The sequence below is a fragment of the Haematobia irritans genome, chromosome 5 (assembly GCF_050003625.1).
Source record: "Haematobia irritans isolate KBUSLIRL chromosome 5, ASM5000362v1, whole genome shotgun sequence".
Taxonomy (NCBI): Eukaryota; Metazoa; Arthropoda; class Insecta; order Diptera; family Muscidae; genus Haematobia; species Haematobia irritans.
Genome location: NC_134401.1, coordinates 175,938,982 through 175,960,212, shown reverse-complemented (window position 1 = coordinate 175,960,212; position 21,231 = coordinate 175,938,982). Strand labels below are relative to the sequence as shown.

The following is a 21,231-nucleotide window of genomic DNA, read 5'->3' as shown; positions in this document are numbered from 1 at the left end:
TAATTTTAATTAAATTTTCGAGAACTAATATCAGATATAAGAGAATGCTAGGATATAGTACAATAGTAAAGCAAATGTGAATGAAAAAAAGTATGCCCGGTTCCAAAGATTTTGTCTTTACTTTAACAGTTTGGGTATTAATTCCGAGCCAAAGAAGCGGAGAATACAAGTAAGGATACTTTAAATATGTAATTCTCTTTTAAATTTGGGGGTTATGTACATGCTTCTAGGAAGCATATGTTAATTTTTCATTTTTTTTAGATTTTTTTCTTCAGTTGTTATCAAAATCCTTTAAAAACGAGTTAACGAGTTATTTTTTTTCCATATTAAGACTCGACTTCCAGTAGAAATTATGCTATGTTTCAAGTAAAAAAGCGTCTTTAAAATAAAGTGTTAAAAAACATGTCTTATTTTTTATTTTTTGCTTTGTAGGCAAGATGCAAAAAGGAAACAAATTTAAAGACAATTTTATTAATATTAAAGAATTTTTCTTATTATTAAAGTCACGTTGACCTTACCTCAAAAATTTTATCTTTCATGTTATGATACACATTTTTAAGTAAAATCACTTAATTATAAGGACATTACAGCTTTATTCAAAAGTTTATTGCCTTTTGGACAAGAAAACAAGTATATACAGCACTAAGTTCGGCCGGGCCGAACCTTAAATACCCACCACCATGAACCAAATATTAGGGTTTCCTTTGAAATTTTAGGAGGGCTTGAGGACTTGAGGACACTTCCCGAAGATAAATTTAAAGATTTCACCTATGAGGACTATATCAGATTCTGGATTTATAAGAACCATTTTTGTTTGAGTTTTAGAGGAATCATTAACATCTCTTGTAAGTGTGCAAGAAAATTATAAAATAACGTCTTGATTTGAAATCTTAAATATGTAGAAGTCAAATCTGGAAATTTTACATTGAGTTTCAAGCAATTCAAGTGAAGTCGGTCTATATGGAGGCATTACCAAATGGACCGAGCCTAAAATACCAGAATATTTACAATTTCAGGCAAATCAGATAAAAATTACGGTTTCTAGAAACCCAAGGAGTTAAATCGGGAGATCGTTCTTATGGGGGCTATACTAAAACATGGACCGCTACTCACCGTTTTCGGCACACCTCTTTATGACCGAAAATACCTCTAGATTTCCAATTTCAGGCAAATAGGATAAAAACTTCGGATTCTAGAAGCCCAAGAAGTAAAATCGGGAAATCGGTCTATATGGGGGCTATACCAAAATATGGACCGATGCTCACCATTTTCAGCACACCTCTTTATGGTCCAAAAATACCCCTAGATTTCCAATTTCAGACAAATTGGATAAAAAATACGCTTTCTATAAGCCCAAGAAGTAAAATCGGGAGATCGGTCTATATGGGGGCTATACCAAAATATGGACCGATACTCAAAATTTTTAGCACACGTATTTGTGGTCCTACAATACCTCTAGATTTCCAAATTCAGGTAAATTGAATAAAAACTGCGGTTTCTATAAGCCCAAGAAGTAAAATCGGGAGATCGGTCTATATGGGGGCTATACCAAAACATGGACCGATACTCACCATTTTTGGACACCTCTTTATGGTCATAAAATACCTCCAGATTTCAAATTTCAGGCAAATTGGATAAAAAATACGATTTCTATAAGCCCAAGACCCCAAATCGGGAGGTCGGTTTATATGGGGACTATATCAAAACCTGGACCGATATAACCCATCTTCGAACTTGACCTGCCTGCAGACAAAAGACGAGGTTGTGCAAAATTTCAGCACGATTGCTTCATTATTGAATACTGTAGCGTAGACAGACAGACGGACATCGTTATATCGTCTTAGAATTTCTCCCTGATCAAGAATATATATACTTTATATAGTCGGAAATCGATATTTCGATGTGTTACAAACGGGATGACAAACTTATTATACCCCCGTCACCATTCTATGGTGATGGGTATAAAAAACTTTATTTTAGAGAAATGCGTCTTCCATGTTAAGCAAAATTTGCATTCTTATTCTAAGGACATGGAATCTTTGACTTCACGACAATATTTTTTCAGTGTAGAAAACTAAAAAATTAAATATAAATAAGATCGTTTAATTGCATTTATTTGACGTTCATTACAAACATCTTTGTAGTAATACGGGATGAAATTGATCGAAAGTACTGTTGTTACTTTTACAACACATACTAGATATATATTTTGACATTTGCCGTTTTTGAAAACAATTACTAAAAAACACGTTGTGTTTTCCCCAATGTACGTACGTACAAAAATACATATCGTACATTTTAAACGTTTACTCACACTACGCTAAGTACTAGCTAAATTTGAAATTACCTACACAGTGTAATTTCAAAGTTACACATTTCATTCAAGTAATATTTTATTCGGAGCGGAGCGGTTTTTCATTTGGAAACCGCTCCGCTCCCGCTCCGCTCCGGATTTTAGAAATGCCGCTCCCGCTCCGGCAAAAAAAGGGCTTGCTCCGCTCCACGCTCCGCTCCACGCTCCGCTCCACGCTCCGCTCCACGCTCCGCTCCGCTCCGGATCCCTGGTTATGTCTAATAAATTTTCTTGAATTTGTCGAAAAATATTTACTTATTTTTATGACATCAGCGTGATACCAACGTTTGTAATACTGTTTAGTTAAAATTTTCTACAAATATTCAAAATTTTCTAAAATTAACCGAAAGTTTTCTTCCTGGTGGGTTCACTGTTTTTTCAGTGTAACGCCCATTTTCATGAATCTCCGTTAGTGCTCCGTTAGCTAACAAACCGTCTTGCTTTTATATTTCATATGCCAGTTAGGATCTTAACTGCTGAAAAATTCTCAGTTAAACGGAGAAAAGATATTTGCGATATAGTTTCTGTTTAAAACCTAACGGAGCTACATGAATATGGTCGTATGAATTGAAAATCGTAACATCAAAGTTTAAAATGTGGAAAAATCGACAAATCGAAATATACATTGGAATTTCCAATTTAGCTATGTATTTCTATTTTGTTTTCTATACAAAATACAAATTATGAATTTTAATACAGAGATATTATTCCATACAATTATCACTTCAAGCAAAATCATACAGATTGAGGCAAGTGTTTTCAGTTGGTGTCACTTTCATCGCTCTCCTTACAGCAATGCCGTTGGTGTTCGATTGCACCTTTTCACATAAGTCTGTATTGTTTTAGATATTCCTCAACACATACACGTCAAGCTAAACAAAAGAAAACTACTACACACTGATTATGGCCATTCTCAGTTGTGGTGGCCGTCGATAACATAACCGTATATCCATATAAGTTTTACGTGAAGCAAGAAACGCCATCGATTATTATCTTTTATAGAGACGATACGATCACGATCTGGCAAAACAAGCCTACTTTTCAAAGAACATCAAGAAGAAGAAGAAGAAGATATTTGAAATCTCAAGAAAACAAACCTGCTGCCCACAGCAGGTAGTTGGAATCATGAAAACGAATAAATCCCTTGGGATCAGAGAGTCTGTGCCTTTTGTTAGGGCACACACTGATGAGCATGCATCTATTGTTGGGAACAAAAAAGGATCAGGATACGAACCAAAACCAATAAATCCATTGTCTACGGGCTGGCGAGGGTTGTTTATGAACTATCGGAAAATAAATCCTCCCAAGAAATAAGAAATCTTTGGTACTTGTGTACACACAATTGTGTAGGCATGCAGTTTGACTAGCAGGTAGAAATGTCGAACGTGGGATCTCAACGCATCTAAAAATACCCCCGTGAATTTATGCCGTGATTTCACTAGGGGTAAATGTTCCTTGTACTATCAATAAACACCACCACCACCACTACTACACCAATACCACTTTCTGACTTCTATGCAGCCGCTCAAAGACGGACACACAATAAGATTTTAAAAATTCCTTTGGGTTCTATAAAGTATTTGTAATGCACACACACATACATCGTAATGATTTTCAGCATCCTCTCTCGCCCTCTCTTTTAGTCTCTTTATACTGTACTGTCGTTTGCTTAAGGAAAACCTTAAGGTTAACTAACATATACTGTTGGAGTGTTATTGTTGTTGTTCTAATGCATATGTTCGTTTTTATTCATATTTGTGTAGGGTTGCCAAATTAAATTCAATTGGAAATATTAATATACATTAGCGTTCGAACCACATGCTTGTTCCGAATAATATTCGGAAGTTATTTTTTATAAAATGAGAGATAACACTGTTAACAATTTATTCAATGTATGAAAATGCTTAGAACAAAATTTTTAAAGTTAAATTTAGAAGAAAACGAACGACAAAGAAAATGTGGATATAAACTTGGAAATAAGATATCCCAAGAAAAATATCTAGCATCTAACAATTTAATTTAAACAAATAAAACAGTCGAACTGTATGAACACTAACACAATACTACTGATTTAGTACTATTCTCCACATTTATTCTAAAGAAACACCTCGTATATCGCTAAAGCTTAAGACCTTCGATGTCATGGTGTTATCCCCCTTATACTTGTAATTTAAATGCTTTATATAAACATTAAATAAATACAGTGAAACCTCTCAAACTTAGACACTCTGATACACCTCCCACCCATTAAAATTAACCTCTCATAACTGGACACCTCCCAAATGTGGACAAAATTTAGGCGACAGTGGGTGTTCACCTTTCAGAGGTTTCACTGTAAATAAATAAAATAACACCTCGTATAGTTCAATAAAAACTGATTTAAATAAAAATCTTTAGCAAGGTTTTAAGTTCGTAGGTGAGGTTAGGTATTTGAAGTAATATTCCATACGCCATTTTTTCTGGGTGCGGCAACCCTAATTCATATTCGCTTTCATACTCTCACAAGTGTGTGTTAGTGTTCACGCTCATAGACAGGACGTGGAGGAAAGGATGATTGTGTTTTTTTCGTTTGGTTTTGTGTGTTTAAACCCCGATGCCGGCATTTGGTTATTATCTTTAAGGTTTGTTTTTGTCTGTTGTTTTTTTTTCTTTTCAATTTCTTAGAAAATTCTCTGGCTTAATTTTTAAAGATGTAGAAAAAGATCACAGACAGTGCATGTATGGATCGTTACACAAGCAGGCATGAGACCCGCAATCAGGTACAATTAAGTTTTCCCAATATGTATATGCACATAAACACATAAGCACAATATTTCAAAGCAAAATGAATTTTGCATTCAACCTGAAGACGCAAGTTAGTCGCATTCTTAAATAAAATCAAATAATATTTTAATTGCGTTTCTTTCTCGTTTTTATATCAGTCTTTATTTATGAGAAGAAAATATTTCAAACCTGATGGACATATCCAAACTTTTGCTACATACACAGAAAAAAAATTCACGAAAATATTTCCAATTAAAGTCTTAATTGATTTTAAATAATATTCAATTAAAAATGTTATTGATTCAACACATTTTTTAATTGAAACAAAAATCAAACACAATTATAAGGTGACAAATCTCCTTAATTTTGTAATTTTATAAAGTTTTTTATATTTTTATATCCGAAACTCAGTAAGACAGAACGTCAGTACGGGTCTTCAGAATACAGGCCACAATAGACACCAGGTCTTCTTATGACTTTGTAATTAAAATTTATTTATTAAGTTTGCCTTCGCTAAAGAAACAACAATTTTTCCGATTTTCTTTTGTAATTGGATCAATTAATTTCGTGATTGACGACAAAAAATATTTTTTATGTGTAGAAAAGCAATTACTAAACTTTTATGTAGTAAACACTTATAATGATTTATGATGATCTATAAATATCGATATCGTACCAGACCCTATCCTAATATAAATTATGTCCCAATTGCTCAACATATTGAAACACAATAATTTGGATACCTTTAGGACTTTAAACGGTTTACTAAGTACGGCTTATATAGGAAATCATCGATCTCCCGATACTACTCAATATCAAGAACCCCACATTTTGAATTTATATCTTTTTGTATGAAGTTGACTTATATCGGTCACTCGTTTACTCTCCACCATTGAGGCATACTAACTTTAGTATTTAGTTTGAAATTCTACGTTGATCTAGCCATATTTATCGGTCTGTTAAAATCACGCTAGATTTCGAACGAAACTAGATATGGTTTAAAATTTTTACACAAATTCTTTTTGAAAGATCAGCAGTATCAGTTCCCATACAAACGGATTCTTAAACCTTCTTTTATTTCAGCATTGGCACAAAATAGTGTTCTATGTTGGATTTGAAAAATATCGACAGGAACGATTGAAATCTAAATATAACAGGTTGGCTGATAAGTCCCCGGTGTGACACATAGATGGCGTCGCTAGTATTAAATGCATATTATTTTTATATAGTACCAACCTTCAAATGATTCGTGTCAAAATTTGACGTCTGTAAGTCAATTAGTTTGTGAGATAGAGCGTCTTTTGTGAAACAACTTTTGTTATTGTGAAAAAAATGGAAAAAAGGAATTTCGTGTTTTGATAAAATACTGTTTTCTGAAGGGAAAAAAATACGGTGGAAGCAAAAACTTGCCTTGATAATGAGTTTCCGGACTCTGTCGCAGGGAAATCAACAATAATTGTTGATTTCCCTGCCACCGTGGTGCAATGGTTAGCATGCCCGCCTTGCATACACAAGGTCGTGGGTTCGATTCCTGCTACGACCGAACACCAAAAAGTTTTTCAGCGGTGGATTATCCCACCTCAGTAATGCTGGTGACATTTCTGAGGGTTTCAAAGCTTCTCTAAGTGGTTTCACTGGAATGTGGAACGCCGTTCGGACTCGGCTATAAAAAGGAGGTCCCTTGTCATTGAGCTTAACATGGAATCGGGCAGCACTCAGTGATAAGAGAGAAGTTCACCACTGTGGTATCACAATGGACTGAATAGTCTAAGTGAGCTTGATACATCGGGCTGCCACATAACCTAACCTAACCTAACAATAATTGATTGGTATGCAAAATTCAAGCGCGGTGAAATGAGCACGGATGACGGTGAACGCAGTGGACGCCCGAAAGAGGTGGTTACCGACGAAAACATCCAAAAAATCCACAAAATGATTTTGAATGACCGTAAAATGAAGTTGATCGAGATAGCAGAGGCCTTAAAGATGTCACAGGAACGTGTTGGTCATATCATTCATCAATATTTGGATATGCGGAAGCTCTGTGCAAAATGGGTGCCGCGCGAGCTCACATTTGACCAAAAACAACAACGTGTTGATGATTCTGAGCGGTGTTTGCAACTGTTAACTCGTAATACACACGAGTTTTTCCATCGATATGTGACAATGGATGGAAACATGGCTCCATCACTACACTCCTGAGTCCAATCGACAGTCGGCTGAGTGGACAGCGACCGGTGAACCGTCTCCGAAGCGTGGAAAGACTCAAAAATTCATGAATTGGGCTTCGAATTGCTTCCCCACGCACCGTATTCTCCAGATCTGGCCCCCAGCGACTTTATCTTGTTCTCAGACCTCGAAAGGATGCTCGCAGGGAAAAAATTTGGCTGTAGTGAAGAGGTGAGCGCCGAAACTGAGGCCTATTTTGAGGCAAAACCGAAGGAGTACTACCAAAATGGTATCAAAAATTGGAAGGTCGTTATAATCGTTGTATCCCTCTTGAAGGGAACTATGTTGAATAATAAAAACGAATTTTGACAAAAAATGTGTTTTTCTTTGTTAGACCGGGGACTTATCAGCCAACTTGTTAGTTTTATATTCGGTGCAAATAATGTTTTTGCAAAGCGTCAGCTATAGCAATTAAAATTTAGACAGATCTTCCATTTAGCATATCATCCATATCAGCCTAACTATTTATCAATTTGTATTCATATGCGTTGGAAGGTATTTTTTGTCGAATTTCCCACAATTGAATAATTAGAAAACAAGGTATTTCTTATTAATTATTCCTTTCAAGAGTGTCAAATACCAACAATACAGTAGCTTTTCTTATCGAAATTGAATTAAAAGAAATAAGGAAATTTTGTGATACAACAAGCTACGAAATTTCTTCACAGAAAAGATGATATCGTGAGGAAATTTGAAAATATCATATTTAAAGATATTTAATAATAACAATAAAGACAAAGTCCAGAAGAACAAGGATACAGCTGTCCCTTATCAATGAGCTCTTTTATTTTAGTTTCAATATAAAGGGATATCAGTTTTATAGACGGATTCGAACTAATAAAAAATCTACCAATTATTAAATTATTAATTAATTAATTAAAATTGTATAGCCTTGTATATAAGGCTGAAATTCTCAGATATCTGACCTGTATTACCGTCACATCGCATCATAACGTAAATATTCTATGTAAAACCTTCCGACAGGAGTTGTTCCAAAATCATCAGACCCTCAAACTATTGTTCATTTAGTAAAGATTCTCGTTTTTTGTAAACTCAAATCTCAGCTCTGAGCCTATTGGATTTAAATACCAGCAACTATATTAAGTGTTTTTTTTTTTTCAAAATACTTAAATAATGGTTATTTTACACTGCAAAACACACACAATTTAATACGAAGTCCTTGCTAAGTATTTTTGCATTTTAATGGAAATCTGATTTCTCGTAGACTTCATTTGGATATATAGAAGTCCCTAAATATGAGTGTGTGTGGGATGAAAATATTTAAGTATCCCTAAATTAATTTGCAAACTCGAAAGAAAACCCGAAATGAATTTCCAAATCTTTACTGTACTTTTTTGAAGCTGGATTTGGAAAATATTTAAAGATTTGAAGGAAAGATATTTTCGGCGATTTCCAAAAAATCTTCCTTAAGAACGCTCTGTAGTAGAACAAAAACAAAGTGTTCTTACATACGTCCATCTGTATCTTAGACCACACACATATGCACACACACATACATATACGCCCTCCACCACCAACCAAACAACCCATCGCAATGGAACTCACACAGCAGAAGTCACAAAGAAGAATTCTACCTAAATCTCTATGTCGCCTTTACACACACTCGCGTAAACGGGTGTCTCTCATTCTCTGTGTGTGTTTGTAGTGGTAAGATGGCTTTTCTCTTTATTGTCATTCTTAGAAATGGCTGAATCTGGAAATTCAGCAAGAGAGTCAGATATTCTCTCTGATTTTACTACCGCTACCTGCGATGGTGTTTATTGTCGCTTGTGTGTGTGTGTATTGGTGAGTGAGTCAAAGCTATACCACAAAAGGCAAAGTGACATTTTGTACTTATAAATCGAGTTGCTGACGAAGGGAGAGTTCAGTTTGTGATTCGTTGTGAAACAGTGCGGTATTGTGCGGTTATTGAAATTCCACTCAAATACACCTAAACTCAAAACCGTTGACAGCCGACCAAAGCAAAACACACGGCACTCGGCATTTTAAGCACAAAATCCAAAGTGATAAACGGCGACAAAGAAGAATACTGCTATAAATAAGCGTATTTTGCTATGCAATAAAAACAACCAATGTAATATTTGAAATATTTACAAGATTTTGAAAAAAAGAAGAGGAGAGATAATGAAAGTGAAAATTGAAAAGTTTTTTCGAAAATTTGTTTGATATCAAAAGAAGAAGAATAAGAAAATATAAAGAATTATACTCTTGATCGTGTTACGAAAAGAAAAATAACAAAGAAGTGATAAGAGAAGCACACATACACGCGTAAGAAGTTCGAAGAAGTGAATTTGAGTCATTGTGAAGTCATTTCGATTTTCGAGGAAGGAACGCCAGTCGATTCCATTTACATAGACAGACGTTTGGCGTTTTTTCGCAAGGCGTCTTTGGCCGCCGACGAGGAAAGATAGTTTCGTGTAAATTATAGCTTCCACTATGGCCACAAATACAGAAATTCTACCCTTCCATCATCAGACCACATTGTCTTTGCAGACTGCTGCTGCACTGACTAATTACCACGGAGGCGGTAGTGGTGGCGGCGGGGGCACAAGTGGTCTCCACACGGCTACACAGTTGGCTGCCGCAGCTTGGAGTATGGAGGACCACCTATACCAACAGACTGAGTTACCCGGCCTCACACGAACTGCACATCATCTGCTGCGTTTCACTCCCTATGCTTTGCATCATCGTCCCCAGCTGCAGTCATTACCACCCGCGTTGTATCTCCAACATGCAGCTGCTGCTGCAGCCGCGGCGGCAGCGGCCGCAGCACATGCGCAGCACCACCATCACCATCATCATATGCAACAGAGACCAGCTTCTCCAGACAGCCCACCTCCCGTTGAGGGTCTCCAAATAACGAATCTTTTCCCCGAAATTCTAGAGATGATATTCGACAAATTGTCGGTCAAAGATCTGGGAAGAGCTGCCCAAGTGTGTACCACCTGGAGAGATGTGGCCTACTCAAAGAGTATTTGGAAAGGTGTTGAGGCGAAATTGCACCTGAAGAGATCAAGTCCTAGTCTATTCAACTGCCTTGTGAAGCGGGGCATAAAGAAAGTGCAAATCTTGTCACTACGGAGATCACTCAAGGATCTGGTAATGGGCGTTCCTGCGTTAACATCCCTTAATCTAAGCGGCTGTTTCAATGTGGCCGATGTCAATTTGGGTCACGCATTCTCTGTGGACTTGCCAAATCTGAAGGTTCTGGATCTCTCGTTGTGCAAACAAATAACCGACACTAGTCTGGGTCGCATTGCACAGCACCTCAAGAACCTGGAAACACTTGAGCTTGGAGGTTGTTGTAACATCACCAACACGGGTCTGTTGCTCATTGCGTGGGGCCTGAAGAAATTGAAAAACCTAAATTTACGTTCCTGCTGGCACATCAGCGATCAAGGCATTGGTCATCTATCCGGTCTCAATAAATCCACCGCCGAAGGAAATTTGGAATTGGAATACTTGGGTCTGCAGGATTGCCAGCGCCTAAGCGATGAAGCTTTGGGCCACATAGCACAAGGTCTGACGTCACTAAAATCGATTAACCTAAGTTTCTGTGTCTCCATAACTGACAGTGGTCTCAAGCATTTGGCCCGAATGCCTAAGTTGGAGCAACTGAATCTACGTTCCTGCGATAATATATCCGACATCGGTATGGCTTATCTCACAGAAGGTGGTAGCGGCATTACATCGCTCGATGTGAGTTTCTGCGACAAAATCAGTGACCAAGCCCTCACCCACATCGCTCAAGGTCTGTATAGACTACGTTCCTTGTCACTCAACCAATGCCAAATAACGGATCAGGGTATGCTCAAGATTGCCAAAGCATTAACAGAACTGGAAAATCTCAACATTGGCCAATGCTCACGCATCACCGACAAAGGCTTGCAAACGCTGGCCGAAGAACTATCGAATCTCAAGACGATCGACCTGTATGGCTGCACCCAACTGTCTTCCAAGGGCATTGATGTCATCATGAAACTGCCAAAATTAGTCAAACTAAACCTCGGTCTGTGGCTTGTAAGATGATGTGCTTCGGCCCCCCAAACCGGAAACGTCCAGAAGCACGGGTCAGAGGCCACCGTCAAACCAGTTCACACAGACCCCAACCAAAATGACGAGGATCAAACCTATGTTCTAGATGCATTTCGGCCAAGGAGTGACGATTACCAACCACACGATGAGACCCCACGAAACCCATACTGTAGGCGTTCGTCGCCACATCGGAGGGACACTAAACCAACCAACTGACAATGCTGTTTCATCTCCAAGCAGAAGTTATTGCCTCTTTGCATCGACCAGAAACGACATCACGCAAGTCCAGAGCCACCGATGCTACAACACCAATAACAACGATTGATGGTTATTCGAGATATCAGAGAGCCAGCGAAGGAAAGAAGCGAACGAACGTACGTACTTAAGCACGCCCGCACCAAAAAAACAAAAACAACAAGTACAGGCGCGATCGAAGATGTATTTTTCCCGGAATTTACTTCATACCAACCAAGGAAAAAAGCAAGAAGGTCGTAAATAAGCCCAACTCTCGACTCATTGCAAACCACGGCCATAATCAAACAAAAACTCGCACACATCTTTCAACTCACACATAGCTACATACACACACACATACACATTCACTCGCTTGAAGTCATATCCAGGCGAGCATTCGAAAAATATCTTTCGAGTCGTATACGAACAATACACAGACAAGTCAAACTTAAAAATGTTCAATTTTTTGCTGTTTTCGTTTTTCATTTTTGTTTTTGAGGGCATTAGCATTTTTGTTGCTGCTTACGAAACATCAGCAACTGGCTTTCCTTCGATACATCGTCCATGCATGCACATCTCATACATACGTGCGAGACTGTGTGTGTGTGTGCGTGAGTGCTCAAGTAGACATGACGATGAACTGCAAGATGCCCCTGTCCTAAGCCGATGCATGCGTGCAACCTTACCACCAGTGAGACTATTGTTTCTGTCCTTCCCCCTATTCCTGCTCTACTCTCAGTAACAGAAATCAAACAGACCCTGAAATTAATGAGAGCGAGAGAATACATTTTGTAAACAATACTCAAAGGCTTAGGCCATAGCTACTGAACTACCTAGGAAGTACACGTAGAGGACACACCATTAGTCCAATAGAGGTCCTTTAGTTAAGCTATTGATAAATTTTATATACATTTTTTTGTTTTTTTTTTTCTAAATAAATTGGGTTCCTCAAAAACAAAATTGTTTTCTTGGCTGGCATTCAGATAATCTTTCATATTTCTCTCGCTCTCTTAGATCGCTCAGCCAAAGATCGATTTGAGTTCGACAGGATAAAAGATATTTGGAATTATTCGTTCCTAATGATGGGTATGCATCCACATTCTGACTTCACCTTAGCCAGTTCCAAAGTTTGTTTTTTGTAAACCTGTTACAGTAAATTTCTACCCTTTTTCATTGCGTTTCGTTAGAGACGCCGTGGGGGGCTTGAGGACAGAGGGTATGGAGACAAGGCAAAACACAAGCACATACACACACGCGCGCCTTCATACATGTACTATACTACTTTACATTTTTGTTTTTTTGAAAAATTAAAACAGAAACTTCATAGCTTTCGTTTGCCATCATAGCACACAAGAAGAAGGAAAACGTTGTAGTCGTCGTTGTATTTCACAAAAAAGTAAAACTAAATACGAATAATGCCAGCAACAACAACAAAGCAACGTGAAGAACCACACCGCCGCACAGAAATATTCTGCGAAAGACGAACACACCAAGAAACACACAAAAGTCCATACCAACATGCATGTATGTAAGCCCATATGTACGTATGTATGTCTCGCTGTGCAAGAAGATATGTCTAAAGCATAACTGAAAACAGTTACAATGGGGAAACAATATACGAGAAGAACACCACAAAGAAGAAATGAACGAAAAAACGAAAACAACAACACCGACTAACAGCAACAACAGAATGAACAGCATTATCAAAATGCAAGCAGGCTTGTCAGGCGGGCAGACAGTCGCAACAACACCAAAGTACCCCACGTACAAACTCTCATGCTTGAACAGACACATATCCACATACACACATGCATACAGCGCCACACGGACCAACGGTTAGGCGACAGACAATCAGACGGACTGTCGAAGCAAACAAGGGGACCGACTAAACCAGACCAGTATTTGACTAAAAACAAACAAAAAAAAAAGCAACCAGAAACCAAAGTAAAACAAATTCAGTAAAGCGAGTATTTCTTCTATCAGCGCTCTGTTTTGTACTGGAACTGGTACCCATTATAAATACGCTACACAATGTTTGATATTCAGAGAGGAGCAGAGACGGCCACTGTCATATTTGCTTAGAGGGACTTTAGGATTGTCTATAGAATGTTAGAACCTGTCGCTTTGTTTCGGAGATTTAAGCAACAAGAGGCTTTAGTTTTTATACACAATGAAAGTGAATGAAATTCAATAGCATTTAAAATGTAAATAACACAAATTTGGCTATGCAATCTTAGAACACTCATAGCCAAAAAGCAAAGTGTTAAGGGTTACGTTCTACTATCATTGAGATGCACAGATAAACAAAAAAACTGTCATACACAGCAAAACCCTTCCAAACATGGACACATTGAAGAGAGAGCACTTCTCACAAATGGACCTCTCGTATGAAGACTAATCCCAATTTAAGCAACCGTGTGAGGTAGCATTGTGTACAAAGTCAATATATTATCGATGTTTTACTATCGATATTCTGAAAAATGTTGATGAAATAGGCTTTATTACAGATCATTCAAGACGTCAATAATCTATCATCACCATTTGTAAATGTTTGGTATCATAATAATTAATCTTTAATACCACGCTGAAATGGAGATCATCGAGGATTGACCATTAAGAAAAAGTCGAACACTACAATTTTTTTTAGTTTAATTTTGAACAGTCGAATTTATAAATCTTAATTTTCAAGAACTGAAAGCGTTTCTATAATCGATAGGGGAATTTTACTTTAGAGCCCTTCACATGTTTCTACTTTCACTCCCCCTCAACATCTATTTCAAGCAGCCACCGTCTCTGTAAGCACATATTACTGCATTAATTCACAAAAATACACACACACACTCATATGCCTTGGGGTTTATACAGCATTCGTGAGTAAAGCAGACTGCGTTAGCCAGTCGGTTTGCAAGTAGTTTCATGAATAAGCTTTGTACTTTAATGCATTTCAATGGTGCTGCTATTGGACGGGTGAGGAGGGGAGGGAAGAGAAGATAACTAAAGCTTCATAACAATCGATAAGGTAGAGGAGAATAACAACAACAACACGAACAATGATGATAATGGCGACGATGACGATGACTACGAAATAAACGACATAGCGAGAGACGCAAAGGCAAAAACAAAAAAAAACACAACAGATATCAGTTGTGATCCCAAACACTCGACTGACTCTCAATTGTGGGGCTTTTGGCGGTCTGTTGCACATGCATTCATTGTTTGCCTGGTTGCCTGACTTTATGCCTGCTGCTTTGCTGAAGTCGGTTGTTTTATGCTAGCCGATTGTTGTTGTTTCTGTCTTCTTTTCTCCCCAATGGTGAGTGCAACAACGACACTGAAAAACTACTCTGGCGTTTCAGAAACTATCGTATCTGATAAATGCGCATGCGCATGTGCGTGCAATAAAAAACCGAGGAGAAGATTCGATCCATGGGTTTGTTTTCCTTGTCGCCGGTGTAGTGGCTCTGATGCTTTCGTTTCAGTTTTACCATTTTCGGTTTAGTTTGCTTTTCTTGGAAGAAGTTACACGAGACAACAACGATGTTTTTTTCTTCTTGTAACTGTTTTTTTTTTTTTTTTTGTTAAAAATACTTTAAACACACACACATTCACACCCACACACATGTGTATATTATAAAACCCAAATGTTTAGTAAATTTTTTTCGTTCATACTTGAATGTAAAACGAAACGAGATATACTCGCAAATGTTTAATTAGTTTTTTTTCGATTTTTTGTTTTACATTTTTTCTAGTTTCGTATAGAAAAAAAAAAATAAAATAAATTAGCATGTAAATAACAAAAATACATAAACGAAGAGAGAACACAAGAGAATTTTTTTGAGAATGTAAAACAAAAAGAACAACAAAATTCCAAATAGAATTCAAACTCACAATGTATTATTGTCTTCCATAGCGGGGACAATTCATTGCTTTCAGTTGGAATTTGGATTGTATTTGGAACAAAGTAGCCCAACTAACTTAAATAAGTCATCATGTATGTGGTCATTTAGTTTCGATTGACCAACAAATCGATAAGCAAATCGAACACATCCATTTCAAATCCCAAAAAAGGAAATCTAAAAAAAATCTTTTTTTCTATTGTGATATAAAATTATTAAAGAAAAATATTTATGTAAGTCTAATGTATTTAGTTTGTATTCCAAGTAATGAAAATATAAAATAAAACAAAAAACTGTCAACTTAGTTTGTAAGAAACGAAGATCGGGAGAGAGAGAGGGGAAGAAACAAACCGTTGTTTGCAAGGAACCCATTAACTTAGCCGAATTCTGTCATTCAGATAGTTTCTGTTTACATTTGTATCGAAAGATTTTGTCCAGTAGTTAAGAATCTAATTTTGAAATCGACTCTAGTTTTGAACTCGTTTTGAGTGATTTAACCACCTCATTTGCCTTATTTGTTTTTAACTGTTTTCCTCTGATTTTCTAATTTTGTTTTGTAAATCCAAATCCCTTTTTAATATCAATTTGTTTTCCATAATAAAATTGTAATATACATGTGTATTTTTTTTTAATCCAAAAGAAGACGAATGAAAGACGCTGGTGATGTATACCAGTTTTATTTCTACAAGATTTTCAGGTTTTTTTATGTTTATTTTTTTTTTATACATATAATTAAAAATAATTTTCCATGTTAATATTATTATTATTATTGCTATATTTGTATATGTATTATAATTGAATATTAAATTGTTTAAGTTTGTTCTTAGTCTAATCTCAATCAAGTGTAAGTTCAATGAAACAAAAAAAATGAAGAAAATCAATACAAAATGGAATGAGATATATACAATATACCAAATGAAGAAACGAAAAAGAAAGCGACAATTATAACAACAAAAACAAACAAATCACAAGTGTTTTACTAAAATATTTAAATTTTCAAAAAAAGGGGAAGGGGATATTTTCAATGTAAGAAAATAGGCAAATGGATTAATATTCTGAGAAAATGTTGACATAATTTTTTATTTATATTATATTTACAGTGAAACCTCTGAAAGGTGGACACCCACGGTCGTCTAAATTTTGTCCACGTTTGGGAGGTGTACACTTATCAGACGTCAATTTTAATGTGTTAATACTTGGGAGGTGTCTGCTTTTCAGATTGTCCATGTTTGAGAGGTTTCACTGTACTTAGTTTAAAATGGGATGTTTTTAAATCTGAGCTTAAGTTAAGGAAAGTGAATCGACATACTGGTAAGGAAAGCCAAAAAAGTTTTCTTTGTTTTCTTGAAATACATATTAGCACATTTCAAAAAAGCTGAAGTCAATAAAATCATTATTTAATGAAGAAAGAGAGAATGGTAAAAAAGGTTGAAAATATATATAATATTTTTCGCGAAAGAATGCCGTCCAGGATAAATTTTACAGCGCTAAAATAACGCATTTGTTTCGCGTAACTTTCAAGAAAATAATACGATAATTTCAAATGAGGGTCTGTGCGAAATAAAAACAATTTCCAATCTTTAGAACACAGGTATATAGGTTAATTTGTATACCCTCTACCATAACATTGTCATTCCGTTTTTAACGCATCGAAGTATTGTTCGTGGCGGATTTCTTAGTCGATTTGGCGATGTTAGATCGTCCGTCTGTAGAAATTACGAATGAACTAAGTTATCGGCTTGAAACTTCGCACAAGTTTCAGTAGTTTGGATGGTATTGTTAATGAGCCATAATACCAATCTCCAGATTAAAACCTCATGGTGGAGCAAATTTAATTCCATCCGGTTGACAGTTGTTACATCACACTGAAAAAAAAACGCATACTCGGTTCCAAAGATTTTGTCTTTACTTTAAAAAATTTGGTATTGATTCCGAGCCAAAGAAGCGAAGAATACTAGTAAGGATACTTTTAAGACACAATTCTCTTTTAAATTTAGGTTTTGTGTACTTGCTTCTAGGAAGCACATTTTAATTTTTCGCTTTCTCAGCTTTTTTCTTCATATGCTATCAAAGTCCTTTAAAAACGAGTTAACGGCAACTTTATTTTCCAAATTAAGACTCGACTTCCAGTAGAAATTATGCTATGTTTGAAGTAAAAAACTTCTTTAAAATAAAGTTTTGAAAAACATGTCCTATATTTGAACGATTTTTTGCTTTGTAGTCAAGATGCAAAAAGACAACAAATTTAAAGACAATTTCATTAAATTTAAAGAATTTTTCTGAATTATTAAAGTCAAGTTGACCTTAGCCTATAAATTTTTTCTTTCATGTTAAGATACCCATTTTTAATTCAAATCACTTAATTATAAGGACAATACGACTTCATTGAAAAGTTTATCGACTTTTGGAGAAGGAAAATAACTTTATTTTAGAGAAATGCGTCTTCTATGCTAAGCAAAATTTGTATTCGTATTTTAAAGACATGAAATCTTTGACCTCAGGACAATATTTTTTTCAGTGCATGTCAGTATATTGTCGTTTAAGGGATAAAACCAAAATTATTGATACCTCCGAATTTTCAGATTTTACTTCTCGAGCGCCCTGGAAACTGATTTTAATTCGTTGCTCCCGGTGTTTGACATTCGTAGTAATTTTGTTACAATAACATAAAAATGCACTACAAAAAAGTTTACTTGGATCCAAAGATTTTGATCTTCCCTTAAGGATTTTGGTATTGATTTCGAGTCAAATATGCGGCTTCTTTGAAATAAATAATATAGCTTTAAATCTAGGATCAATACATTTAAAATTTGAATACAGATCTCAAATATGGAATTTTCATTCTCATTTTCCGATACATTAATAAAACGTACAAGCAAATGCAAGTTTAAAAATCCAAATTATAACAGATACTTCAAAGTAAAAAATGTTTTCTTAATTCCAACAAAACCATTAAACCAAAGATAGAAAACCCTAAAAACAAGTCTTATCCTATATTTGAAGCATTTTTATATTAAATCTAAAGATTTAATATTTCCGTTAATTTAATCAAAAAAGTTTTTCGTTACTTTAAGCAAAATTTGCCTTAGTTCAAAGACATAAGACTTTAACGGAGCGACTCAATTTTCTGCTCTAAATTTAATAAAAAAAAATTTTTAAGCATAGGTTATAACTTTCTTCAATTATTTTTACAAGGTAGAAGACTTTTTTTATATACCTCGATGGAGGGCATGTAAATTTCGGCCTTTGTTTCAAAAATTTTTCTTTAATGTCATTCGAAATCAAATCCATATACAGAAAATCTTTAAGACAAAATTTATGTTTAGAAAATATTTTTTTTTTTCGTTTTCGTTACTTTAAGCAAAATTTGCCTTAGTTCAACGACATAAGACTTTAACGGAGGGACTCAAATTTTCTGCCCTAAATTTAATAAATTTTTTTTTTTTGAAGCATAGGTTACAACTTCCTTCAATTATTTTTACTAGTTAGAAGACTAATTCAAAATTTTTTAATATACCTCGATGGAGGGCATGTAAGTTTCGGCCTTTGTTTCAAAAATTTTTCTTGAATGTCATTGCAAATCAAATCCATATACAGAAAATCTTTAAAACAAAATTTATGTTTAGAAAATATCAAAAAGAAATTTGTCGTTATCATGGTATATACAGTGCATTATAAAATGTAGTGTATGTAATCAGTATTATTATGTCAATATAATTTCTAATGCACACGAATATAATGGAAAGCGGGTCGCCATGGACATGGCAATTTGTTTTACATTGGGAAACTCAACTTATATCTTTTTCCATCTAGATCCATTCTGTAAAGTTACCCCATTGCGGATGATTACTGTGATCTGTAAATAGTTGTTCATACGCACCCTAGAACAACGAACAAAATGACTGCAATCGCTGTGAAATGATGTCAAATTTATTTAGATTATTGAAAGTTCCGTTTCTAGCATATGTATTCAGATTTAGATATATCCCCAATGTAGACTTGCGTATATTACGCCGAAAAGCCAAATAATAATCTGGGTTGCCACATAGAAGTTACATTATAGGTTTTTCAGTGGTGGTTTATCTCTTCTCAGTAATGCTGGTGATATTTTTGAGTCTATCAAAGCTATTCTAAGTGGTTTCACAATAATTTGAAACACCGTTCGCTTATAAAAGGTTGTGCTAACAATAGAATCGAGCAACGCGGATTGATAATAGAGAAGTTCACCACTATGGACTGACTAGTCTAAGTGAGCATGAATTAACAATCTTGAGTCTGGAAAATCTGGTTTTTGGCCGCTAATACCCAATAATACGCACACAAATCATCGCGGGTATAACCAATTCAATCCTGGGTATAGCCAATTCAATTCAATGTTTTGCTTAAACTTTGCATATTTTTGTACGAATTTAATATAATTCGATGGAGCATTTTGAAATATTTAAAACTTCACCATCACAATGATGTTATTGTTGTTTCTGGTGATGCTATGATGATGATGGTGATGGCCATGTTGGCAGAGCACTGCATGCATGGAGTTTCTTATCGACGCACTGCATTTTCCTACTCGAATATATTTTAGTGTAAATTTATTTTATGTAATGTGGTCGGACTCTGGCCAGTCATCAACCAAATATACACAAACATACGCAAACACACACACACACACCGACAGATTGTAAATGACCAGTGTATGCATACATATGCACAATGGATTTGGTTAAAAGTCTGTGTGAGTGCGTTTTATGGCAAAAGTGCGTGAAAGAATCCATGATGACAAAGGCGAATACATAATAAACCCAGGCATAGCTGGATATATTAGTCTGGGTAAAAAACCCTTTTTTTTTTGTTTTTTGTTAATAAAACAAAATAGAGATTTCTCCTCAATTTTCTAAAATTAAAATATCTTCTATGTCTAAATACAATTACGATAGAAAATATTATTTTCCTTTTTATATGACCCCTTTTAATATCCATATGTATGTATTTAGTAGAATGTGTTTGCCTATTTATATCAAACGGTTTTATTCACTTGGCAAACACACACACACACATGCAAATTTTTGAGGAAACACACATTCATGTCGAGCCATTACCAGTACCCAAGAGTGCTGTACTTAAGATGGCTTATTCCCTAAAAACGATTAACATGCATATACTACAAGGACGGACATACAGCATTTGAGCGAAAGCATTGTCCAAATAAATTTCTCAATACTAATTTATTTTCCCAAATTGAAATTGAAAATACACGAAAAGGTGGATTATGTTTGTGGTGATCATTGACTATAATATTTTCATGGGTAGGGAGTGCGATGATCGGTAAGCACTATGTGCTCTTAATTTAAATAGATAAAGTTATTTTGCACACATACCAAGGTTATCTAAAGATCGTTTAGCCAATGCACCAAGCACAGGCCTTCAAGTAAACATTACTGCCCATTTCACATTTTTAATGTTATTTGATTTGTGGGCAAATGTATGGTGTTTTCTACAAATGTAAGGGGTCTTTAAAATTGCACAACCATCTTTCTTTCTTTCTACATAACCTTAATTTCAGACACAAAACACGATTTTCATTATTTCTGAAAGGTGGATGGTATCTTAGTAAAACCCCTATAAGATTAGCTTGAGATGGAAACTTATTTTTAAATTTAAGATGGCTCTAGCACTCACAAAACCTATACCATAGATCGTTGA

At 35.6% G+C, this 21,231-nt stretch overlaps 1 protein-coding gene across 1 annotated transcript; it reads left to right on the top strand.

Moving 5' to 3' along the window:
- The first annotated feature begins 9,234 nt into the window (after positions 1 to 9,234).
- On the top strand, positions 9,235 to 16,496 carry Ppa (F-box and leucine rich repeat protein partner of paired). Its single transcript, XM_075308833.1, has one exon. It carries the CDS (start codon positions 9,803 to 9,805, stop codon positions 11,393 to 11,395), a length of 1,593 nt encoding a protein of 530 aa, XP_075164948.1. The 5' UTR covers positions 9,235 to 9,802; the 3' UTR covers positions 11,396 to 16,496.
- Positions 16,497 to 21,231: the final 4,735 nt, after the last annotated feature.

What these genes read in the sequence shown, in the direction of transcription:
- Ppa (XM_075308833.1), top strand. Translation starts at nt 9,803, where the DNA reads ATGGCCACAAATACAGAAATTCTACCCTTCCATCATCAGACCACATTG.